This window comes from Pagrus pagrus, assembly GCF_965226575.1.
Source record: "Pagrus pagrus genome assembly, chromosome: 21".
Classification (NCBI taxonomy): Eukaryota; Metazoa; Chordata; class Actinopteri; order Spariformes; family Sparidae; genus Pagrus; species Pagrus pagrus.
The window spans coordinates 4,341,436-4,367,754 of NC_140208.1; the positions used below are offsets into that span (position 1 = coordinate 4,341,436).

Consider the following 26,319-nt stretch of genomic DNA (forward strand, 5'->3'; position numbering starts at 1 on the left):
GTGGTGTTGGACAGTCTGTTAGGGAGGAGAACATGTAAATACATAGAGGAGAGTGGGAGGTACAAAGACAAATTAAGCCCATTATTTTCTATTCTTTTCTGTACCATCACTGTCATATAACCACAGATGCTTCAGTGCCTCGTTTGATTGATTGCACGTCTTTAAAGCAATCAAGGAGGACTTCTTCTCAAAGTATAACTCTTAGGATAGACGATGATATGAATGAGAGTGCTTGATAAAAATGAGACTTTTATTCTGTAGGGTTCAATGGCTCACATCACAACAAACTCAAATCTGAAGTAACGTGAGCTCAGGCAGATTTGTGTGTGATAAGCCTGCGATTACATTTTATGAACCTCAGATCAGTAAAGTCCTCAGGTAACACATCCTGTCTATCTTTAGTTATCGCTTACGTTCATAAATCCAGTGTCAAAGTTCATCGCAATCTCTTCTCTCTCTGACAAGGAACAAAACTTCTGCTGCATGCAAACACACACACACACAAAATGGTTGTTGATAGTTTTATTAATTCAATTAACAAAAAAATAAAGTCAATACAGCAAAATCCAGGTGAAAATTGCGCTGTAGCTCTCCGGAGAGCAGACGAGGCAGGTTGAGCCTCGCTTGTTGCAGAGAGGCTCTCACACCTGTGTGCAGTTTAAAGGTGCTAATGACCACAGGTGGGCAGATTGTATTAGTGGTGTTGCTGGCTTCATCTGCTGTTTTTTTCTCCCCCAGAGGATCCCTGCTCAGCCTCTGGCCCCAGACTACCTCTGCTAATCCCACCAGGTAACATTTCAAAGCTTCTCCTAATGAACCTTTACCTTCAGATCACTGTCCAGCAGAAACTAGATCAGTCAAACGCAAGAAAACATGGTAGAAATTCAACATTTTGGATTCAGTTAGACTTAAAAGTGCCTGTTTAGATACTTGAAGGTTACTTATTTGCAAACTTCATTCAATCTTTTCGAGCCTTAAAGACGATGTAACTTCTTAAAAAGATGAAATGCAACAATCTTCCTCTTACAAGTGAAAGTCTGGGTGTTTTCACAGTTATTTTGTTTAAACAAACCAAACATATTCCTTTTTTAAAAGTGAACAAACTGAATTCTTGTGTGTTCACATTGTGACTTCATTTGAAACTGGACTTGTTTCTCTTTCTCTTCATGCTTCTCAGACCTTTTTACTGCTTTGGACTGTAGTTTTCACTTGAAACAAGATGGCCAGGAATTATCTATCTTTTGACATGATTTGTCTTTTACCTCGACGCTGCAGTGAGGTCGATTGAGGCCTCTTGCTTTGGTAAACCTTACTGTTGTGTTGTAGTTCAGTTGCATTATGATTTGTTCTTTCCTCCTTATCTAGAGAATGCAGAAGTTTCTTTCTCAGACTAAACTAAACTAAACTCAATCGCTGAGTTTGTTCGGCGGTCTAAGGGGGCAGAGCCTTGAATTTCATAAGCAGGAAAATGCACCATTATTAGCCTAAAGTGGCTAATGATAGCAAATACACTTAGGCCTTCACTGTGTAATCGATCCAATGGTGGCTGCTGTCCAAAAAATGTTGCATTGTCTCACTTTAATCGGTGTGTTCAGATACAAGGTGCAATCACACACATTGATAACAAGCGTCTGACCTAAATAAGAGTTTTTAATAAGACTTTTCCTGACTTCTGACATGTTAAACTGGTCTGTCGTGTTCAGCCTGTTTCAGTTCTCCTCTCTGATCGGTTTTACATTTTCCGTCTTGTGTTAACTCACTTTAGACTAGGCCTCCTTGTCTTTGGCTTGACTCTTGTGTTTTTATTCTGTAATATATTTTGGCATTGTAAGTTTCTGCATTTCAGATGTCGAGACTTTGCCTTAACATTACATCGCTCACACACTTCACACTGCCCTACTCCTCCTTTTAAAGGACCATCGCTACTCTTCTGACACCAAACTTGAGCCAGTGACTCTGATTATGGGAGACACTGCCAGGGCTTCTATGGCTTCTCAAACAATCTTCAGTGTTTTTGTGCACGTTATTTGTCAAAATTTTTGGCTGGAGTGAGACTTTAAGGTCTTGTTGGGTCTAGGCGCAGTCGTGTTTTAAATTAAAATACTTGAATTTGTTGCTGGAAAATGTCAGGACAGTTGCGTCAGTTGAAACTGGAAGCGAACAGAGGTCACAAACGGTGGTCTCTTAGCTGTCACAACACCACCATCCCTCCTCCTCCCTGATAAGAAAGTCGGCTCATATAGCCTCAGACTGTAATATACATTACAATACCAATGTTTTTAAATGGTGCATACCCAAGTGTCTTCAAAAAAAAAAAAGTTTGTGCATTCAGTTTCTGCAATTTAAGGACTTTGAACATGATAAACTGCAGATAAGACTGTTGACCTTTCACCAGCTGAAGCATCTTGGCCTCCTCTGACACCGTCTCAGATAAAGTTTATCTATCTGGACTGGAATCCAAGCCATTTATTGGTTTGTAACGCTGGCAGTTTAAAAGAAAATCATCCATAATCAGATTAATAAATAACAATACTCACTTTAATATAACATACAGCTCAGAGCAGTTTTGACATCTGTGCTCATTTCTTTTTTTTTATCAGTGGAGGTGATGGTGGCCAAGGTTCAAAGGTTCCTCTGAACTCTGGCTGACTGTTATTTATGAGTTCTCATTCTGTGTTTGTCGCCCTTCAGAGCAGAGGAAGAGGATCTGCTGCACACACCTACCTGCCTGTCAGCTGGGAGCAGAGTGACACACCTGAGAGGACCGACAGCAGGTAGGACGGAGCCACAGGGGACATTTAGCAGCAGCGTTGTTCATTTTAAAAGTTGTTTTTAGCGTTGATTCTTACAAACTAATGGGTTTGTCAAAAAACGTAGATTGTACACTTGAGTTTTGCCACCAGATGCATGTTGTACCATGTTAAAGGAACAGTTCACCCAAAAATGAAGACAGTCAGTCTCCTCTCCTCCATGCTGATGGAAAATCTGAAGTTTCGTTGTCCACACAAAATTTCTGGGCTTGACAGCAGAGCAGCGTTCCTAAACAACTGAAGTAGATGTTTTAAAACGTAAACAAATGGGGGGGAATTAAATTAAATGGCTCCGAGAAGCTAAACACTAATTAAAAGTTTCTGGAAGCCCCAAGATCCCGACTTGATTTGAAAAGATGTTGTTTCCAACTTTTTTTTTTGTAAAGCCTTAACGTACACAACATTTGAAGTGAGTTGAGGAGCTCGACTGTGCTTCCAGGGTGCAAATAACGTATTTTCAAATCAATTTTGGGACCTTCTGGAGACCAGATGAGCTGTACGGAGGCATTTTTAAAACAAGTCTCCATCTACTTCAGTTGTTTAGCAGAATGCTGCAACACTATTTCACTGTGACGCTCCAGGAATGTTTTGTGAACTACTAAACTTCACCTGACTTTTCATCAGCATGAAGGCGAGTAGATAATAACTGAAATTTTCATTTTAGCTTTAAATGCCGTTAATGGGCCATTGATTGCCATAAATGTGTTTCTCCCCAATAAGATGATTTGCATGTTCTCATAAAATAATTAACCTCGACCTTCACAATTATGACTCATGAACCAACAGGTCTCAAAGGTCAAAAACACTTTCTTTGTTTTATTAAGAAGGAAAATGTAGTTTGACAGTAGTTCTGCTGAGAGACAGTCGGAGTAAACAGACATATTGTGATAAGCTGACTATCGCTGTAAACAGACTTAAACATTGTTCCAATCATTCGTAGTTGGTTCAACTCTATCTTGAGTGATTAGAAACAACTGTTGCACAACGCTGACTTTGACCTCAAGTTATTTAGAGACAATATCCAGAGCAGAGTCAAGGAACTTAGGATTGATTGCATAACAGGACTGCATATGTTGGGGGAAAAAATGAAGTGAGATGTGACAGATGGAAACGATACCAGCTGGTTTAAAGCGATGTTGACTAAAAATGTACTCTGAGCTACTCTTGCTTCTCCAATAGTCTCGGGTGTAGTTCCATAGTTTTGGTGCCGATAAAAAGAATAAGATGTTGATTTTTCTAAATGTGTGTGACAGTTTGTATTTAAATAAACAGCAGACAAGGATCTAAGACTGTGATGGGATTATAAAGCAGCAAAGAGTTGGGAATGTAGGCCAGTCCAAAGCAATTAAGAGGCTTTATAAACAAGTAAAAGGATTTTTGAAATCAATCCTCAAAGATGCAGGGAGCCAGCGATGGTTATCTCAAACTAGGGTGATTATTACAAGTTCACTGTAGTTTGTCGGTTGATTGTTTTGGCACATTTTTCAAGGAGATTATGCTGCTTAAATACTCCCCTCACAGAAGTTTTATGGCATCTTGTTGGGTTAGGGAAGGCCGTCCCCAGTATTTCTTAAAAGACTTCAAAAAGAGCTCGTTCTTGCCAGGCTTCGTCTCCATTTTGTTTAGTTTTCGACTGAACTTGTCTGTAAGCAGTGAGCCCGGGTCAAAGTGTTGAAATCTTAATAAAAATAAATATTTTTTGCCTCCCAGCACCATGGACTCCCTTCTCCAGTTGCTGTTCACCCCTCTCCCGACCTCGGCCATCATCTCCCTGTTGGCCGTGGCGGCTGCGACCCTGTTCTACCTCAACACACGGCCCGGTCCCCTCCGTCCGCCCTTTGACCTCAAGTGTCAAACTGTGGGCATCAAGGTAAAGAGTGCCAAGCTGTCAGTCGCAGGCTTTTATGATCGACCGCTAAGCATAAACGTATTGATCGGTTTCAGAGAAGTGCCAGACTGCTGTTGATTCTCATTGATTCAGCTTCATGTCCTCAGGATGGAGCGAGGAAGTCCGCGTTGATGGAGGATAACAACAACCTGATGGCGTATTACTTCAATGACGCCAAGACCCTCTATGAGGTGTTTCAGAGGGGGCTCAAAGTGTCAGGTGATGAAAGGAAAAGCCCTGCAGATATTTATTTTCTTTGAGTTGGAAACACAAAGTTTGAAACTGTTAAGACATGTAGCTACACATGACAAAGCCCAATATGTTTTTATTTCACATTTCTGTCACACCAACATTGCACCTGAGACGAGGCACTTCAAAAATGATTAAATAAATACAGAAATAAAGTTGGCTGTAACATCTAAATATATTAAAATGCCTGTAGTTTTAATGTTGGGCTCATTTCTCATCTGCAGGTAACGGACCATGTTTGGGCTACAGAAAACCAGGAAGGCCGTATCAGTGGCTCAGGTACAAGCAGGTAAAACATCATGAAACAACGCTGTGTAAAAAAAAAAAACAGGTTGAAGATGAACTGCAGTAAACTCCAGCTGACCTTTACTCCACTTCCTCTCTGCGAAGGTGTCTGATAGAGCCGAGCACCTGGGGTCAGGGCTCCTGCACAAGGGCTTGAAGCCGAACCCGGACACTTTTATTGGCATCTTTGCTCAGAACAGACCCGAGGTGAGCGTGGACGTTACTTTAGATTTTTAAGTTTTTGTGTTTTTGAACACCATGTTAATGCCGTCTGTTTCATGGGCAGTGGATTATTGGTGAACTGGCCTGTTACACCTACTCCATGGTAGCGGTTCCCCTGTACGACACCCTCGGTCCTGAGGCGCTGGTGTTCATTATCGACCAAGGTAATTGGAGCTTCTCTTGCACCATAATGCTGCTAATTACAGAGCCGGGTCCAGAAACTCAGCGGTCCCCACAGGGATGAGGTGTGTGTGAAGTGAGCTCTAATCTTTTCACTCATTTATCACAACCGCTCCTTCAGCCAGTGCTTCATTTTCCCTTTTCATTATCTGATCTTTTCATTATAAACCATGTTTTTCACTTTGTGAATGAACCGAGAAGGACAAAATCGGTGTCAACAAATACAACTTAATCTAGTGCAGCTGCTTGCCTCGTATAATCCATTTTTTTTTTTTTTACTGATAATGCAGCTCAAGTTTCCCTCTTTCAGCTGAGATCTCCACAGTACTGTGTGACAATCAAAACAAGGCCGAAACTCTGCTGCAGACCCGTGAGAAAGGCCAGACTCCAGTTCTCAAAACAGTCATCATCATGGACTCTTTCGACTCGGAGTTGGTCGAGAGAGGAACAAAGTGTGGGGTGGACATCGTGTCCATGCAGGATGTGGAGGTATTGCGTGCGGAAAACAAACGGTTGTGTTTGTGTTGGCTTCATGTCAAGAATGAACAATTGTTTAATTTCTGTACTTGTAAGTTAAAACTGTGAGAAGAAGCACAAACATGATTGAGAACATGTGGTGTTTTGTTGTTCTTCAGGCTCTGGGGAGAAATAATCTTCAAAAGCCAATTGTAAGTTTGTTTCTGATATCCGTGTAATCGATTCGAATTTTTATGTGACTGACGAAGCTGCATGAGGTTCTGATGTTCTGATTTCATGTCCCAACAGCCCCCGAAGCCAGAAGATCTCAGTATTGTTTGCTTCACCAGTGGAACTACAGGTAATCATCTCGTTCTCTGTGGATGCATTTTATCTGCAGGGCACAGCAACCCTGTGCCTCCATGATGTTTGAGTTCCTCGCTAGGCCAGGACCAGCAAAAGTTATCACTGCTCATTCAGGATGAACACTGATAACCTCTCTAACCTCTTTGTGTCTCGGGCTGTCGTGTAGTCAAAATGTAATCTGTCCAATATGAGCGCTGAATACAAATTTGTTTCTTAGCATGCTAACTGCATGAAAATGACTTGCCTGCCCACCCCATCTTCAATTAATTTAATTGTCTTCCAGTATGAAATTGGTACAGACTTGAACATTTATGTCAGTGTTTATAAAATATTACTTGAAATGAATTTTGTCCTCATGGGTTCATATCTTTCTCAGGAAACCCAAAGGGAGCGATGTTGACTCATGAGAACGTGGTTTCTGACGCTGCAGGTGTCATCAAAGGCTTTGAGGTAATAAAAATGACATAATGGTTATTGATTAACGTCTGATGGGAAATATTTGTCGGAGACGTGTCGCTGACCCGAGCCTCTGTGTCCCACAGACGACAGTTATTCCGACGACGCAGGACGTGAGCATTTCATTCCTGCCTTTAGCGCACATGTTTGAGAGAGTCGTCCAGGTGAGCTCCAGACTCATTCATCGTAAAAGCATCTTTACAATCTTCCTATTTATAAATGAGACTTATGAGGATATCTTGAAGTGTTTTTATTTACCAAAGGTTCGTCTGTTTTCCTGCAGACTGTGGTGTACGGATCCGGGGCTAAGGTGGGATTCTTCCAGGGTGACATCAGACTGCTGCCAGATGACATGAAAACCCTGCAGCCCACAATTTTCCCAGTGGTGCCTCGACTTCTCAACCGCGTCTACGACAAAGTAAGTGATATTTGTCTCGGACACAACAGCCCCCTCTTTCCTCTCGCCTGCTTTAAACATCAACCCACCATTTTTCAGTTTCTTGTCTCAAATTGTGTAAACAAAATCCCGTCACTAGGTTCAGAGTGGAGCCAAATCGCCTTTCAAGAAATGGCTGTTGAACTTCGCTGTGGAGAGGAAGTACGCTGAAGTGAGGGAGGGCATCATCAGGAAGAACAGCCTGTGGGACAAACTCATCTTCCACAAAGTCCAGGTCCTGAAATGCACCGCTTTGAACCCAACAAATTCTGACTTCCTGTTTTCTGTAACATAATCTGAGCGTTGATGTGTTTTTAATCTCGACTGTAGGAGTCTCTGGGAGGACGAGTGCGGGTCATGGTGACGGGAGCAGCACCCATATCTCAATCTGTCCTCTGCTTCCTCAGGGCTGCTCTGGGTTGCCAGGTAATTAAAAGTTATCCTCCCTCTGTGTGTCCTTTCTAATAAATGTTTCCAGATCCAGGTGATTTGTTAGAGGATCATATTTGCACATCAGGACATCTTCTGAAACATTCACTCAAATAGTGTCATGAACGCTGTTTGAACTCTGCAGTGTAACAAAACACTTGTTTGTGTTTGGGGAAGTAGTGGTTGCACAACAGTGTCCGGTTGTTATTGATCGCCTCATGATGTCATTATAACCTGGTCACACTGATCTCACTCCACTGTTTGTGATCTGACTGGTAGATCTTTGAGGCTTATGGCCAGACGGAGAGCACAGCCGGCTGCACCTTCACCGCGCCGGGAGATGCCACCTCAGGTATGTAGGTTAACCTCAACTGTTTTTTAATTTTAAATGAATTAAAAAATGGCTTTAGCTTCTCAGACATTAGGATCTCTGAGTTTGGGGTTATTGTGATTGGCCACAATTTTTAGAGTATATTTTTCTGATCCAACAGATTAATGAATAATGACGATAATCATTAGGTGCAACAAAATCTAAATGAGCTCCACCTCCACAAAAGTAAAATGTAGGCCTAAGTAGTAATATCTAATGGTCATTATTTTAGTGTCTGTGTTGATACTGATGCATTTTAAAAAAGTTATTCGGGTTTAATCAAGAACTTTCACAGTATTGGTACTTTTGATAAAGCATCCAACAGCCCATAACTCACATTACCTTCATATTAAGACACATTTCATATGATGAAGATTGGTGTTTTGATGGACCTTGTACAGATGAGTTATCAACATCAATCCTCTTTACATGATCTTCTTCCGCAGGGCATGTCGGGGTGCCGCTGCCTTGTAACATTGTGAAGTTGGTGGATGTTGAAGAAATGAACTACTTTGCTTCAAATGGCGAAGGCGAGGTAAGAGGACGGAAACTGAACCAGTGAGATGAGGATTAGTGTTAAACTGGTTCTGACCCAGTTAGTTAAAGAAACATTACTTTGGTCACTTTTTATTTGAGGGATAATCATGCTGTAATTATAGTTAGTTCCCATAATTTGGAGGCTGTAAACAGGAAGTATGTTGCCATGGAGTCGGTTAGCTGTGGGAGACAACTTGAGCCTCATGTCAGGCTGAAGATGAGTTGTTTATGTTTTTGTGCATTTCTGAGCTCAGTTTGTGAAGAGCAAAGCTACTCATGACTCATTAAAATTGCTTTGTTTTTTTAAATGAAATTAAACCTCAAACTAAAGATATTTAGTTTTGTTTCCCACTATTCCCAATGAAGGGTCAGAGTACCACTTTTAAAATTTTAAGGAATATGCCTCGTTTAGATGAATTTAAGGGTCTGCTGCTGTAACTTGTTGTTTCTTGGTGGTCTCTTTCAGGTCTGCATTAAGGGTAGAAATGTGTTCAAAGGATACTTGAAAGACCCGGAGAAGACCGCAGAGGCCCTGGATGAAGACGGCTGGCTCCACACAGGAGACATCGGAAAATGGCTTCCAGTAAGAACCAAAACCCAGATAACAGAAAAATCCCCGGTGTCATTTTTCTCCCTTTCTTTTTATTTTTTATATGCAAATGAGTCAAGCAATTGTCTCGTTGTTTATCACGGACAAAAACAAGTACAACCACAAGCTCTTGCACCAGATGGGACCCCCGGGTCATATTTGGTTGACTGGTAATTAATCTTGTTTTCAGTGGAAAACAGTCTTGAGAAAACAGGGTAATTTTGAGGACCCATCAGCTGAGATGTTGCAGTTTTAAAGCTTGAGATTTTGAGAACTGCACTTGCTCTTTGCTTGTAGAGAGTTGGACATGACGATCGGCGAAAGGGAAAGAAGCAGCTAGACTCTCTTAAAAAGATGCTTAATGTTGTAGTTTCACTGGGTATTGTACTGGATGTTGGGCTCTTTCTTGGCCTGGACCTGTAACTTACTGGAGTATCGTGTCACTGACGTTGCCAGTCAACCAGGATAAAACAGTCCAGCACATAAACCTCCTGTAAACACATTGTTGTCATTTTTGCTTTGGTCTAACCTTTTTGTTGGTGAGCTTTAAAGGTGCTGGTAGGTGGGTCATGTTACTGCCGGACAGACCCAGGCTAGCTGTCCCCTCATATTAAAACCACTGGTTTACACACCTGCACTCAATCTTTAGTTTTAGGAGGCTGTGGACATCTAAACATTTCTCATGCTCATCTAAACAAAACCACAGCTGATAATTCTGCAAAGGTCCAGTTCCTCTAGTTTTTTTTTAAGCCATTTCTGCATTGTGACCGTTTCTGTGCACAGAGTGGAGTTCTGAAGATTGTCGACCGGAAGAAGAACATCTTCAAGCTGGCTCAGGGAGAGTACATCGCACCAGAGAAGATTGAGAACGTCTATGTACGCAGTGGACCTGTGGCCCAAGTATTTGTGCATGGAGACAGTCTACAGGTACGATTTTAAAAACCAGCATCTGTGCATGGGAAATACATCCTGCTTCCTCTGATTAATCCTCTTTCTTCTGTGTCCGTAGTCTTGCCTGGTTGCCATTGTGGTCCCTGACCCTGAAGTCCTGCCTGGTTTGGCAAAGACTCTGAGCTGCCAAGGCTCCATCGACGAACTCTGCAAAAACACGGTAATGTTTCCGTCTGATCCTCTCACAGCGTCTCTAACTGTAGAAAACAAACGAACCTTGAGCAGATCTTTTGGGCACAGCAAATATTAGCGTGTGCACCCAGATGTCATGTTTCCATCACAGCCAATAAACACTTAAACTACTGCAGAGACATTTCACACAGGACTGAATTACAATTGTTCCCATTGAATACAAAAGCCAGATGTTGGTGGTTTTTCTATCCAGTGTGTGTGAAGGATAAATGATACAGCCGAGTGTCTCCTCAAGACGACTTTTTCTACCTGAGCTCCAGTAAAAACTATGATCAAACAAACATGATCATTAACACACAAGACGCCAGCTGGACCTGCCAACATGCTCGCTGTTAAACTCATGAGATGTCTGAAAATCAAAATGAATATTGAAAGTAGAGCAGCTGAATGTTGAAATGCTTCTAATGTTTTTATTTTTGTTTACAGGAGGTTAAAAAGGCGATTCTTTCAGACATGACCAAACTCGGCAAAGAAGCAGGACTCAAGTCCTTCGAGCAGGTAACGACGACTCGTGGATTCCTCAAATGAATCAACAACTCTATCAAGGGAGCTTGTTATTAGTAACTGTGCAGCAAAGTTTCTGATATAAAGAAACTTGTCAAATCAGGTAAAGTTACTGTTTTCCCTGCAAGTTTCTGCTCTCCTTGAACTGTCATATTTTTTTGTTTTTTACATTTGGCAAAGATCTTATTTTTACCAAACCTGACTCGGTTCACCCTCTAGTGGTCAAAATGAGCAACTTTGCAGATTTCCTATCCTCACCCCAAATCCCCCCTTCTGTCCTATTGGCACAGTAGGCGCAGAGGTTTAAAGGAACAGTTCCCTCAAATGACAATTCAAGCATTATCTCCTCACTCCCATGAAGATGGAAAGTTGGGTGAGGTTTCGTAATCCACAAAACATTTCTGGAGCTTCAAAGCAAAACGCACTGCAGCTTTCTTATAAATTACTGTTGTAGTAGTAGATGTAGATCTCCATCTACTTCAGTTGTTTAGGAGAACGCTGCAATGCTGTTTTACTGTGAAGCTCCAGAAATGTTTTGTGGACTTGAGGAGAATGATCTTAGGGTGAACTGTTCCTTTTTTTTTTTTTTTAACTTCTAAACAAAGTGCATCAAACACCTTTTTCTTTGTTTTTTAACCATCTGTACTTTCATCTCCTGCCCTTCCCTCCTGCTGCAGGTGAAAGACGTTTACCTCCACCCAGAGCAGTTCACCATCGAGAACGGCCTGTTGACTCCAACCCTCAAGGCCAAGAGGGCCGAACTCAAAACTCTCTTCCAGCCACAGATCGACAAACTGTACGCTAACATGTAATAAATGAAATGAACCTACAACACCAGCTCGTTGTCTTCTTTTTGCTTTCGTGAGATGAATCGGTTTACCTCTTGAGCAGAAGCCTCTCTCAACACCTATAACAGATAAAAACACTTGAGCTCTGCTGTGTGTTTTGGCAGCACACGATGAGATCCTGTTAAAGTCATCTTCCTGCAGAGTGGATATAAATGCAGTGTAGTCCGGGGGTTAGCTGGACGGACTGTTTGGCTACAAACCTGAGTGAATCATCCTCTTACCAGAAGACGGGAAGCTCTGACCACAGCTGAAGCAGCAGGTCTGTTTCAGTAAAGCTTTGGCTGCATTTCATGGATGTGTTGAAATGTACCTCGGCTGTTTTGTCACAAAATCTTATTAAAATCGTGATCTATGCACTGTTGGACACGCAGCCGAGGAGATTACCTACCTTTTTAAGGTTTATTGTTACGGGTTGTTCTGTACTGGACTGCATGAGAGAGGTTTGCCACTTAATATAATGCTGCCCAGTACGTTACTAACACGAACTGTGACAGGGCTGTTTTATTAAGAAATCAGGAAATGGGGCCCTTATTTTCCTCTGAGAACAGCTCGTTTATTCGGCTATGGAAATAATATTTCTTTAAAATTCTGAGTTTGAATTTCTTCTCACAAGTGACGTAATGCCCTTTTAAGCTGTACAGGTGTACCTCATAAAGTGGCCAGTATATTTTCTCACATTTTAAGTTCCCTCAGGAGCCACGGAAGACAAAAATATACAACTGTTTTAATGTGGTTGAGTCTTAGACCTTGTCCACACGTACACAGGTTAAATTCCCGACCACACCAACTGTATGAAAACGCAAACGCAGGCTGTCAAGCACACACCAAAGCGAGGGATGGCGATATAACCTCTACCCTAAGGCTACGTTGGCAGCCTAAGGGTAGCCTGCCAAACACAGGAGACAAGCCAACAAACCTGGTTGTCCTGTCTACATATAAACACTGAAAATGGCATTTCTGTATATCTTCACCCTGGCAGGATTTTTCCAAAAGCTCTGTTTCTGTGTGTACAGAAGGCCAAACACAAAAAAAGCTTTGTTTTAATAAATGTGTGCAGGACCTTACTCCTTGTGACAGGTGAACCTATCTTAAAGCGGAATGCCCCTTTAAATGTTTGCCATGCAGCCAGTATTACAGAAAATGAGACATAAATGTCACATGTCAAACACTTTAAAGGAGGGAGAAGCAGAGAAAACAAGAAATCCCCACTACAATGACACTTTGTGACTTCTGTTTGTGTTAGCTGACATGTAAGTGCACACGACTCCTGACAAACATGCACATGAACCTAAACTTTGAGCTGAGTGTTACAGGAAGTGCTACATTTGTTTCGGTTGTTGTCCAGCGCCCTCTTGTGTTACAATACTGTCACTGCAGGCACTGATGCTTCACTGCTGCAGGATTCAGCTGAATCACTGCACGTCATCATGGAGACGAATGATGTTTCACATCAGTAGTGGATTAATAAGTTTTACTTTGTGACTAAAATTAAAAAAATATTTAAATCACTGATAGTTTACATTCATTTACCAGTTGAATTATTCAATGTTAATGTTACTGAATGTTTTATTTTGGGTCCTTTTTTACATCTTGTGAAAACATCAACAAGATATGATTCTCTATGAAGAGTGTTCAGATCATTTATCTAAATGTATGAGTACCACACTGAAAATAGTGCATTAATGTCATTTTACTGCTGTAGATGTTTAAGGTTGAGCTCATTTTAACTACTTAAAGATGTCATATTCTGCTTTTTGGGTTTTTACCTTGACTCTATTGTGTTATGAAGCATTTTTGTGTTCTGCAAAGTGAAAAAGTCCACATCAAAGGGAGTAACACTGCTCCTGCACTGCCTGAAACGCCTGGTTTGGAGTCAAGCCTTTACTTCCGTAACTTATGTGTGTCACTATGTAACAGGTGTTATATAAATATTTATATATTTATTATAAAATATATACACTCCAGTCAGTCAGCAAACAGTTACTACTGCTGTAGCTGCATTATTTTAGATCACACTACCTTCCTACTCTGCCTCTGATTGGCTACATCCTGCCCCGTTAAGTAATTTGCATGTGCAACTCTCAGCAAAGCTTGAACAGAGGCGAGATGTCTCACTCTGTAGCTAAAACACAGCTTTCAAGACACAGTGGGAAAAGGGATGCTGTAGCGACGCACCGTATGAGAAAAATAATGTGTTTTTTGATCATTAAAGTATGTTAACCTGTTCTACCAGGACCCCCAAATAAAAGTATGAATCTGAAAATTGGCATTATATGACCTCTTTAATTTAGTTTGGTAGTTAATTCAACAGCAAAGCCTCATAGTCTATGAGATCGTAAACAAACAACAGAACAAAATGAATGAATTTATAATCACTAAGCATGGAGATAACATGGCCTCCACTGTCTAGAAAAGGTGTAAGATGTAATCTGAATAGTAACAAGTAACTAAAGCTGTCAGATGAATGTAATGGAGTAGAAAAGCACTGTAATCAAGTACAAAGTGCACGTCATGTGATCTGTACTACAGCCTCCAGCATGTCTCAGTGAGTGTGGCCGGGTGCTGCCCCCTAGTGTCGGCTCTCCTCCCTCCCCGAGAGTCGCTCCGGGCTGCAGCTGGCTCCTGCTCCGCACCACCTGGAGTTTCCACCGGGACAACCCCTCCGTCCTCCCCGCGCTGCCCGGGCTGTCTGAGACCCCGTGAACGCACCACGTTCCCCGGTGAAGCTGTCCCGCAAATGTCCCCTTCCTCTCATGCGTCCACGCAGCGATTGTTAGAGAGGATTTATCTGCTTTCTGCTCAACTCCTGCGATCAGACTTTACCTGAGAACCGGAGCAGCTGCTCGTCTTCAACATGGCTTCTTCCGCCACAGGTGACCGCGAAGAGCAGGTAAGCGGACTGTCGCGCGCGCTGCGGTTCAGAGGAGCTGGTGTGCCGGCTTTAAGTCAGGATTCAGCCGCTGGTTTGTCTTGTGGAGGCTTGTTGAGAGTGTGAAATATATAAACGCAGAGGAGCGAGTTTGTCTCCAAGCTCCTGATTGTTTCCTTAAAGTTTTATTTTCCTCTTTCTCAGAGAAAAATAGTCCCGCGTGTGTTCGTGTAACGTTATTTCACTTTGGTTTTCAGTGCGTGCAGCCCTCCAGCTGTCAGCTACAGATGTGTGGTTGTGTTTTAAGTTGTTTTTGTTGTTTCATTCACATCACAGAGCTGCTTTCATGTTAGTCAGAGTTTTAACTTTCACTTGACTCCATGCTGACAGAGCCTGTCTTCACCTGAGCACATTATTTCATGTTGATACTGATGACTCAGAGAAAGTTGTGTATTGACTTGAATTAATGGAGCACATCATCCGTGTGTTTCATTAACTTAGTTTTAGCCCACACGTAATGTTTCTGCTCACTGTTTTAAATGTGTGTGTCACAGCTTTAAAATGTCAATAAGCACCATTGACTTCCATTCACTCCTACAAGGCAGAAAAACTGTCGACATGGTGAAACGTTTGCTATTATTGTTGAATATTAACTAAATAACTGATTTCATGGACAAAATAATGAATCGCTTAATCCAGAAAACAGTCTGTGGATAAGTTAATAATAAAACTGACTTTCCTCCACAAATACAAGCAACCATTGACTCCTGTAGGAAAGGAAACTGTTGAAACAGTCAAACTTTTTGCTATTATTGATGCCAAAGTCATTTAAACGGCATCCTTTTTTAACAAAACTGACAAAGTTTGATTCCTGTTGTGGTTCCAGGTTCTTAAATGTGAATATTTGCAGTTTTTTATTATCTTAACTTACTGGTCCTGACATGACAGTCTGGGTTTTTCAGACTGCTAATTGGACAAAATGAGTAATATGAATAACTTTAGATAGATAAATAAATAATATAACACACCATTACAGGCAGCCATTGATCTCCATTCAGTCCTGTATGGTATAAAACACTGTGAGAAAACTCTTCAGACTGTCTTGAGATGCGTATTTCATTAATTATGCATTAATTCCAAATTGTATTGATCTGGATCTGATCAAATCAAAACATTAAACGTTGCATGGTCTCGCTATTATCTGAAAATGTACGGACAACATCGTGAAGGAGCACCATGTTTCTTTCTGGTTCACTGTATATCAGCAGTGCATCTGGGGTGACTAATGTCACCGTCTGCAGCTACTGAACATGAATCCTTCTCACCAGACCAAGACCTCAACCCTGATCCAGTGGGAGACTGATTTACTGCAGGATCGAGCTATGAGCAGGCGCTGTTATCAGACCGGATCATCAATAACATGTCAGGACCAGTCTGCAGATATCAAAATGCCTGTCTGTCTGCACAGGTGTCTTTCCTTCTTTCTGGGTATTTCTGTGTTGTGTCTTGCATCTTTGCTTTCTGCACATTTAAAGGCAGAATATTGAGAAAACGTATCAGAACGATGAGCTCGGAGCTGAACAGCAGATACTCTACCAATCCACACTTATGTTCTGGTACCGTGAACGATATACTCATGTTTATGAGCGACTTTGGCAGGTATGATAGAAGAACTTGACGGACTGCATTGTTTTGTCAGACCAGGAAATAATCTGTGCAGCGGCTGACATCTAACGAGGAGCAACCGCAGAAGATCGTCTCCTCCTCCTAATGTGAACATGAACAGCTTTAGATTTGTTTGTCATTCCTCCAGCGTCGTTGTAATTAAAGTAGGTTTGCGGCTTGTTTGCGCCTCGCCTGACGTCGCCTAACTGGTGTATATGATGATTTCTGTACGTCTGTGCCTGTCGATCCGTGTTGTTCCTGCCTTGTTTGTCTTTGGTTCCTCCCATCTGTCCCATTAATGGTTGACCACAGCTTGAAATGGTGAAACGGAGGGGCGGTTCAGTTTTCTCAGTGGTGGTAGGGATAACTGCCTGTTGTCAGGACGCTGTGCGGGAGGTTTATTGTGGCAGAGCAAACAGACTCCACCTAAGTCCTGGTTAAAAGCAAATGGACACCGCAGTGATCACACTACACCTGCAGAGCGGAGTGTGTGCAGAGCGCTCTGACAGGATAGAAAAGGGCACAACATCAAAGTGTTAGGAAGAAATTAGGAAGTGGCTTTTCCTTTAAATCACAGTGCAAATGACAGCTAATTACAAACACGTATGTGTGTTTTGGGTCGGAGTTGTCGGTCCTCACGTGCCAAGATGTTCACACAAGGCAACACAATCTCATTTCGTGGTCAAGTTAGCACCAAAACTACTTGGTAAGGTTGAGGAGAAGTTCATGGTTTGGGTTAAAGTAACTACCCCCGCCTGAAAATTTGTACTTTTCTCACGTTAGTGCAGCAAACGGTCACAATCACACGCTGACCTCTAGTTGATTGGTGGGTCTTTTACAGGTTTTGGTGCGATGACAGTGTCACAGTCAACACTTGGTTACCGCTATAGCCTGATCAATACGAGGTGTTTTAGGTCAAATACCAATATATGTGAATAATTCCATCCTCGATTTGATCAACTTATTGTTTTCTTGAATAATAAATTAATCGTTTTTGGTCAAATTTGAGGAAAAAGCAAAACATGCCCAGAGTGACGTCTTCAGATGCCTCGTTCTGTTTGACCAATAGTCTAAAACCCAAAGATTTTCACTTTATTATCTTGTATCAATACAAAGAAAAGTATCAACTCATCATACTTGAACAATTGGAGCCACAATATTTGGGATTTTTGCTTTAAAAAACAGTTGATTCATTGGTTTTCAGAACAGATGCCAGGTAACTAATCAATAACCCATTACTCGTTGCATCTCTAACTGGCTGATAGATTGTCTTTTTTAAACATGGAAATACATTTACATGTCATTAACATAAGTTGTAATAAGGGTCGTGAGGGAGATAGCTTCTAACTTCATTTACTTAAAAAAAAACATGTTTTTAGAGTTGGTTAAAACGCAGCTGCAAACATTAAGTTAGTAAATATCCTCCTAAGACTTCATATACTGACATCCTCCCCTCTATCTGTGAGTCTTTGTCAATCGCTGCCATTCAGTTGTCACGGGCTCTGGTCTGTCTCACCACGGCCTGCTGTGTGTCTGGCTCAGCTAGTCACAGACCAGCACACACACACACACACACACACACACACACACACACACACACACACACACACACACACACACACACACACACACACACACACACACAGACATGCAAACAGACATTTACACATTCACACCGAAGTGCAGATACACGCTAACGCTGCTGACGTGACATATATCCTTTGCCGCATCATGTTTATATAAAACACTATATATATATATGATCATCTCCTCCACAAAAACAAACACTAGCTCAGTGACTTGACATCACCTCATTACAACTGAGGTCATGTTTACTCACTACAATAGCCCGCACTGACTGAGAGCCAGGGGATCAGTCAGCTCGCTGCCCTCACGCAGCGGCGTGCTGACTCAGCTCCACTAGACTGTTCTCAGTATAATGAAAAGACTCGCGCAGTATAAATTAATACAAACGCCAGAATGATTAAGCAGACGAGGGTAACCTTTTGTGTGTCCTGTGACCTCTCAGTCGTTATTAATCATTACAAAACTCCCTCTGTGGACACATGAGAGTGTTTACAAGCTAAATCCATGAAAGGTGATTGTCATAGTTTGTCCAAAAGAGTCCAAAACCCAAAGATGTATTAGAAATAATCAATACATAGTCACCTTTGAGAGGCGTGAGGCCGTGGATGTTTGTCATGACGCTCAGAAAACGACTCGGTAAACGGTTTGTTGTCATTTTGTGTTGACTGACAGGTTGTTTCAGCACCAGGTTGGTGTTGTGGTTGTGGTTGTTTACACTCTGATCCGACGCTGGCATGAGTTTCCAGCATTGAGTCACTGTTGTTGATTATTAATCCAACTCTTAAAACTGATTAACGTTTGAGGCTTCAGCTCACATCTCGTCAGCTCCTCGTGGGATCCGTTCAACAAAAACTCTCTGAAGAGGGGCAACAAAGCTCTGAAGGTTAGCTTAGCATTGTGCGTCAACAAAACAAGAGTGTAAATTCACAGTTTATCAAAATGGCGTATCTTTATGCAAATCAGAAAACATGCGGTTGAGCTCATTTACATCTGTAGTTGCTGTAAATACTTCGGCGTCACAACATTTCTCACCCCTGACAGTAATTTGCAACATGTCTTGATAAATGTCCCTCCCAGAATATAAATAGGAATGACATTCGGTTCGAAGACATGAGGAAATGCAGGTTTTATATTATATGTAGGTGTTGACAAAAGCCCTCATGAGACAGCATGTCTAAACTAAGAGCCTGTTACTGATCCCTGCATCATCAGATTTAGTTAGAAGATTATTAGTGACAACAAAGCAAACTTCAGAGTCGAGTCTTTTATTCTACCTGCGCCAGTAAAAACAGCTCATAAAAGATCAGATGAAAGTCAGACAGCAATAATTAACCTGGGTTACTTCATGTGTTGGCTGCACTAAAGTCGACTTTAGCTGTTAATTATTGACGAAATCAGGAAGGTTTTCATTCCAAAGAAATGTATCTACACATTAACAAAACTTGGTTAATTTCAAAAAAGGTGCACTGCTACTTTTATAATTGCAGGTGGTAAACTATTTAAAGTATACTGCAGATAATCTCATTATATATCTCACTTATAACTGAAACGTGTGCTGTAGCTGCTGCAAGTTATGCTCTATATCTCAACTCCCGAGCCCTATTTTGAATTTATGACACCGCAGGTTGAAAGGACAATAAGAGATTCTGCAGAAACAATAATCATGTCAGTACAGGCAAAGCTCCAGGTAGGTCAGTGGATATGGTTGTGCAATTATGCAATTATTATGCAATTTAGATGCTAAAAAGTGACACCGTGCCTTTATTTTGAAAGGTTTAAAGCTGCATGTTTTAGCCCAGTAACTTAACTAATGTTGACTGTTTTGATGTTGCAGCAACATTTCAGAAAATAAAACTCAGGATTTGAGATGATATTGAAAGAGCAGCATCATGACTGTTACTGTCTGAACATCTGCAAAGAATGGATCGATGAATGAATGAGCGCCAGTGTGTCAGGACAGAGAGACCGATCTCACACACACTCCCACACACACACACACACTCTCTCAAACACTACATGCAGGCTCACAGCACTGACTGACACCAGGGTGTTCAACAGTACAGTATGGGATGTATTCTGAGCTGCTCTTATGTATCTATGAATGGATCAGTGTGTGTCAGCTGACCCTCTTCTCTGGTGCTTAAAGTCCGTCTGACGCTGGTGAATGTTCCCTTGAATGGGTTTCGTCATTCAGGACTAATGTCGGGTCCGGACAGAAGGAGAGAAGTGATGCAGTCGTTTTTCAGTGTTTGATTCTGATTAAGCTGTGAAGTGTAGGGAACTAAATACTTGGTTAGGTTTAGGGAACTAAAATACTTGTTTTAGTTTACGGAACTAAAATACTACATTAAGTTTAGGGAACTAAAATACTTGGTTAAGTTTATGTAACTGAAATACTTAGGATTAGGGCGCTAAAATACCTGGTTACGTTTTGGGAGCTAAAATACCTGGTTAAAGTTTGGGAACTAAAATACCTGGTTAAGTTTAGGGAACTAAAATACTTTGTTAAGTTTAGGCAACTAAAATATTTAGGATTGGGGAACTAAAACACCTGGTTAAGTTTTGGGAACTAAAACACCTGGTTAAGTTTTGGGAACTAAAATACTTGGTAAAGTTTAGGGAACTAAAATATTTAGGATTTGGGAACTAAAATACTTGGTAAAGTTTAGGGAACTAAAATATTTAGGATTTGGGAACTAAAACACCTGGTTAAGTTTTGGGAACTAAAATACTTGGTTAGCAAGACAACCTCCTCTGATGGACTGACTGGCCTCTTCGCTTGTGACTGCTGTTTCACATGGATCGGTCCGACTGGAGTTCAGTAGAATCCACTGATCGCAGTTATTCCCTCAAAGTGCGTTTTGATCTTAAAGTTTCATACATGCTGGTGTGACGATTCTTTTATTCTCCTCAAGTGTCACTTCTTCTCTTATCTGACGCTCACTTACTGCCTGAGGCCAGGTTTCCATGTACGCTGCCCTCCTCCATCTCCATCTCCTTACTTTCCCTTTCTTTATCTTCCCTTTCTCCTTCTCCCTATCTGTTGATTATCCGCAGGCTTTGCTTCACTGGCTTTCTTTCTGTCTTACATAAAAATGTGATTTGTTGTGTGGACTGATGTAACCAGACAAGCAGCCGTGTGTCTGGAGTTAAAAAGCACTGAAATCATCAAGGCCTCCACTGCTCCCAGAGCTGTGGAGTAAATAAACCGAAGTTACCAGGCCACCGAGGCGGTCCAAGCATCGTATATTTGTCTAGCAGTCGCAGACGAGGCTTCAAACTCCTCATGACTTTATGATGAAATAATGGTTGTGTACAAATCAAAGTTTGGGGGGCAGGGGAAGCAGCTCGTGGTAGAAAGTGAGTCAGGATCCAACTTTCCAGCTCTGCTCCTGTCACCGGGCGGCTCACTGTTGGCGATGAGACCATTTTAGGCGTGGAACCGCGTCCTTTTTAGCTGCCATTAGCATTGTGTGAGCGCGCTGGGACCCGAGACAAAGACGGATTGTAAATCAACGGGAGGTTGGAAAGTCTGTCTCTTTGTGTGTCTGCTCTTTGTCAGTGGTGGTGTTTGTGTGTGTGTGTGTGTGTGTGTGTGTGTGAGGGAATCCTTCTTGTCTGTGTAAATGAGCCTCTTTCACTTTACGAGTTTTAGTTAACCTTTTCATCCGACACTTAACTCGTGTTTTCCGTCTGGTTGGTCGGAAAAAAGACAGGTTGAAAAGTTCCTCTTAACCTCGGCAGCTCATCGGGGGTTCACTTATGTTACTCTGTGTTTGATACTGTAGTGCTGAGGCGACCGTACGCAGAATGTGTTGAGCGCCATGTCAAAGCCTTTATCATTTTAATTTCCTATTATTTTACTTAAAGCCTGACAGATGTGCAATGGTTTTTGGGGCTGATACAGATTAAAGGGGTAAAACGATGGCTCGAATACATATAAAATAAATTATTAAATTCATAAATTCAAAATAATAGCCTGCAAAAACTAAGAAAATTAGTGAAACTGGAAAAAACTGAACAAGGGTTACATCTATTGTCCATCTAATCTTTTCACCTGCAGTTACTTATTAAAAAACGCCTGGGCCGAAGTAGCCGTACATCTAAATTGACCAGTTTATGTTTTAAAAAATGTGATATGCATGTTTTGTGTGTATGTATCCTTCACACATCTATCCCCAGGTGACGTCTCACCCCAGATTACCTTGGACTCCCGGCATCTGTGCACCTACGTCCACGTTGACCCTCAAATGACCCAATAAGAAAGTGGGTCAAACCCTGAATGTTTTCTGTGAAACTAGTAGCTGCACTGATTGTGAAATCATGGTGGTCGTGCCAAACTTCCTCTCCAGACCCCCCGATTGGTTCACCCAATGGGATTCTCACAGTTTATGGCGTTGTCATGGTGAAATCATGCCACATTATGGTTGTTTCCATGGGGATCCATCTATCGCCATGGCACTGCTTTGGCAAAACAGGCATGAAATCAGGCTCATTTCCTCCTGGCTGGTCATTATCGAGATATCATTAATATGCAGAGAGGATCACTGATAGTTAGGGCACACGAGCGTTTTCATTTTTCATTCAGTTCAGCGTCGTCTAATCGGTTGTGTGAGGCCACTATCTTCTTTGGGAGGTGATGACATGAACAAGTGAAGTAGGAGAGAAGTGAACAAGAGAGGTGAAATAAGAGAAGTCAGATATGAGACCACTGACAAACAGATTTCAGGAGGGCAGACTGTGACTCGATGTTAGAGAAGATGGTTTACATGAAACGTTGATCTTATCAGGAGGCTGTGGTGTCGTAAACATTCCTCGACGTCAGCCGACCAGAGACGCTGCAGAGACGCTGCAGAGACGGAGAAACCTGTTTAAAGACATTTAAACGTTTCCTTTTTGTGAGATTGTTGCTTAGATTTGTGTCTTTTTATAATCTGATAATCGTCTGCAACATACAGGTGGCATTACAGCAGCATTACAGAGGGCTGTGAAATGATTTTACAGTGCCAGTATTCCTCTGAGTATTTTTATTGCTGGATTTCACAACCTTCCTGCTGCACGAGACAAGTTCACACCTGTGCTCTGGCGTTCATCAGGAGGGATTTTGGGAAACGGGATGTATGAGATGTGATACTGTAGTAGTAGTCGACCTACATGTCTCAGAAGAAGTGTTGGAAAACAAAGAACATGGCAGAGTTGTGATTTACAGTATAACAGGGTTCAAGTCGTCTTTGTAATCGCAGCCTGTGAGCTCATTAGCTCACATCAGCATCTATGTCACAACAAACCCTCGGCTCGTTGGGCTGCTATCTCAGAGGCACTCGAAGACAAATCTTAGGCTTCAGCCCAGAACCACACCTGACATTTACGGGCTCTCACACACTCGTACAACCCTCATGTCGGAGGCTCAGAGCTGTGTCAGAGTCTCAAAATGTTTTACATCAAGGAGCCTGAATGTTGCTTTTAGATGTTTTATTGCGGAAACTGCGAATATTTTCAGTTATCGTCTGCAAACCACAGATTCGTCCGAGTTTGTACGTGTCACAGGCTGATGTACCATGTTGCATATACCAATATACACACCTGTTCATATACTACACTCCGCCTGTGCGCAGGAATACGGACGTTGTACGGTTGAGGGAATGTAGTGCCCAAGGAAAAGGCAACGTAAAGTGTCAAAACTGAAAAAACACGGTGTACACTTTAACAGATGTTTATATTTTAGGTAGGACTTATTTACGTGGCTTTAATAAATCTTGTTGCAGGTACCTGCTTGCTGCGCAGAGAGCCTCATACAACCCCACATCAAATCACCTGAACTCTCTACTTTACTTAAGTCTTTACTAAAATCAGTGATACCGATAAACGCAAAAATGCTGAATATTGGCCAGATGATGAAACGTGAGCTAAACTTTCATGCACAATTTTTTTTAATGTTGGGGTCAAAGGTCACACCCCTCTCTCTGACCGAGCGGCACATGAGAGCGTCACTAACGTGTCTGTCTGCTGTGAACTTGCACACGAGAGTCGCGGCTGCAGCGAGGAATGTAACGTACAGATCTCACAGTGTAAACATGAAGCTAAATATAGATGCCGGCTTTCTTCTTTACTGTCTCTCTCCTCTCTGATCCGTCCCATCTGTCTCCTCTCCACTGAGAGAGAGAACGGTTATCTCTTCTGCCTCCATCGAAACATTTCCATAATCATTTAAATACGCTGTTTACTGATTGTTCTGGTGCCATTATCAAACCACCGGCCTCTTTCTCCTGTAACCACCTCTCCTCCATAATTTACAGTTATGGAGGCCTCGCTGTGGGGTTGTAAGGCCTCTCCCTCTTCCAGTACGCCTTTAATGGCTGACTGAAAGAGAATATTAGCCATAAAAGTGTTGTGTTACCTCTGGGTGCATGGATGTAACCAATTTGGGAGGCACATTATTGTGTGTGTGTGAGGTTGTCATATTGGATTCAGGCTGTAAGATGAGGAGACACATCAGAGAGACAGGGCTAGAAGAAGAGGACGGGAGGGAGGCGGATGTGAGCAGGAGACTTTACACTGTCTGTTGATACACAATCTGAAATTGAACACATTAATAAAGAGATTTTGGGCTAAATAATCTCCTTAAAACGTGGAGAATAACTGTTCAAGCTGTCATGTATGTTTAAAGACATCGTTTGCATCTTTAACATGATGTAATTCCTGTTAAAGCAGAAGATTTAAGAGAGGAGCAGAAGGGCAGGATGGTTTTATGCTCACACCTAAAAGTGCAGCATGAGCTCATGTTCAAGATATATTTCCAGAGAGCGACAACGTTTTTTAGGACAATTAAAGAAACAGTCACAATCAGTATCTGCTCAACTTTGTGCTGATGGGAAGTCAGGTGATGTTTCACAGCGGCGCAGCATGAAGCCGATAACGCGATATATTAACGTCTCGGTTACGCTGACAGAGATTTCCGTGGCCCTGGTCGTCCACAAGAGGGAGGGAGATCGATGTACAATCGTAGAGAGAGGAGGGAATGAATTAATCAGACGATAAAAGAGACATTAGTTATCTAACGTGCATGTTCAGTGTGGTGTTAGTGGGTTATTTTATGAGGGGTTATAAAAATGATCAATTAAGCACATTTACATTTAATATAAAACAATTAAATATGCTTAATTTTAAAATAAAGTTACAATGCATGGGAAAATAAATGCAATGCAAAGTGTTGCATCATTTAAGTCGATGTTTTGCAATGTACTGTGACTCCAGATGGTTGCTGGTGTCATTGCGGGCCGTAGCCACCAGGTGTCAGTGTGGCCTCTTCAGTTCGAACAGGAAGTGTGACAGTAAAAAACTTGAAAAGCTCGTCTCTCTCTCTCCATTAACAGCGACACTGACAGAGCATAAAGCGATGTTTAACATCGACTCTTAATATCAGGTGAAATGTGACTCGTGACATTTTACTGACTTTTAAAGGGGTTATTTTTGTGTTGACGCCTCACGCTGTGGCTTATTTCTGCCTTGTTACTCAAAGTGTGTGTGTGTGTGTGTGTGTGTTCATGGCTTTGCAGTGAGTGCGTGTGCCCTTCTCTGCAGAGATCAACAATAATGAATAGCCCTGAATACAATCCTTGAATCCCCTGCCCTTCTCAGTGGATGATACAGTTATAATTGTACTGGGCAAACTGGCTCGCATTGGCTTAATCCACTCACAACACACACTCGCACACAAAGAGCAATAATCCACGGTGATCTGCCACCAGGGGGTTATCCTCTCTTTGTTCATTATTGATAAGGGGGGAGGCAGAGGGAGGTGTGACGGGGGGAGGGAGGCTGTTGAGGCATTTTAATGCCGCTTGGCCAACAGGAATCCATCACTGTCCCCTCACTTTACACATAAATGTACAGACTCGTCCTCCGCAGGTAGTCCACGTCCCGTGTCCTCCCTGAGAGGAAATTAGAGGGAGATCTGTGAAGAGGAGACAACTTGATGTCAGACAGCTTTCTTCACACAGCCTGAGGGAGAGTCGGTGGTTCATCAGGAGCTTTTAAGTCTGAAAGTGTTGCTGTTATAAGCTGAGAGGACAAATTATCTGAGCATCTGTTAAACTTGACACTGATCATTTTAGCCTGAGTATACAAGCACAGCACTGTTGTTTATTAGGGGTGTAATGATACATGGATCTGGATCTATATATTGATTCAGTGATCAATGATCCAGTGGCATCGATGCAAAGTGAAAACATCGATTCATATCGCCGCCATCATTAAGATACGCCTTTATTTTGAAATTCTGTGTCAGCGTTTCCGTCCACGCTCAGCTCCTTTCTAAACTGCGCTTTCTTTTAATTAAAAATAATAGATTGTTTTCCATTTTAATGTCTGGAACTGTTGATAAAATAATATTTCCACTGAAGAGTTCTGTAATGAAGTTGTCAAATTATA

At 41.9% G+C, this 26,319-nt stretch overlaps 1 protein-coding gene across 1 annotated transcript; it reads left to right on the forward strand.

Annotated features, from left to right (window-relative positions):
* The first annotated feature begins 684 nt into the window (after positions 1–684).
* Positions 685–11,757, forward strand: acsl5 (acyl-CoA synthetase long chain family member 5). The gene is made up of 22 exons (XM_084342077.1): positions 685–789; positions 2,692–2,774; positions 4,521–4,680; positions 4,806–4,917; positions 5,172–5,236; positions 5,338–5,439; positions 5,519–5,618; positions 5,945–6,123; positions 6,270–6,302; positions 6,400–6,451; positions 6,833–6,906; positions 6,999–7,076; positions 7,196–7,330; positions 7,449–7,583; positions 7,679–7,774; positions 8,057–8,129; positions 8,594–8,682; positions 9,151–9,267; positions 10,057–10,200; positions 10,283–10,384; positions 10,843–10,914; positions 11,598–11,757. Exons 3-22 carry the CDS (start codon positions 4,525–4,527, stop codon positions 11,730–11,732), a joined length of 2,049 nt encoding a protein of 682 aa, XP_084198203.1. The 5' UTR covers positions 685–789; positions 2,692–2,774; positions 4,521–4,524; the 3' UTR covers positions 11,733–11,757.
* Positions 11,758–26,319: the final 14,562 nt, after the last annotated feature.

What these genes read in the sequence shown, in the direction of transcription:
- acsl5 (XM_084342077.1), top strand. Translation starts at nt 4,525, where the DNA reads ATGGACTCCCTTCTCCAGTTGCTGTTCACCCCTCTCCCGACCTCGGCC. An exon ending in TTGCTCAGAACAGACCCGAG is followed by an intron (nt 5,440 to 5,518) that starts GTGAGCGTGGAC and finishes TTTCATGGGCAG; the next exon opens with TGGATTATTGGTGAACTGGC. An exon ending in CTTCACCAGTGGAACTACAG is followed by an intron (nt 6,452 to 6,832) that starts GTAATCATCTCG and finishes TATCTTTCTCAG; the next exon opens with GAAACCCAAAGGGAGCGATG.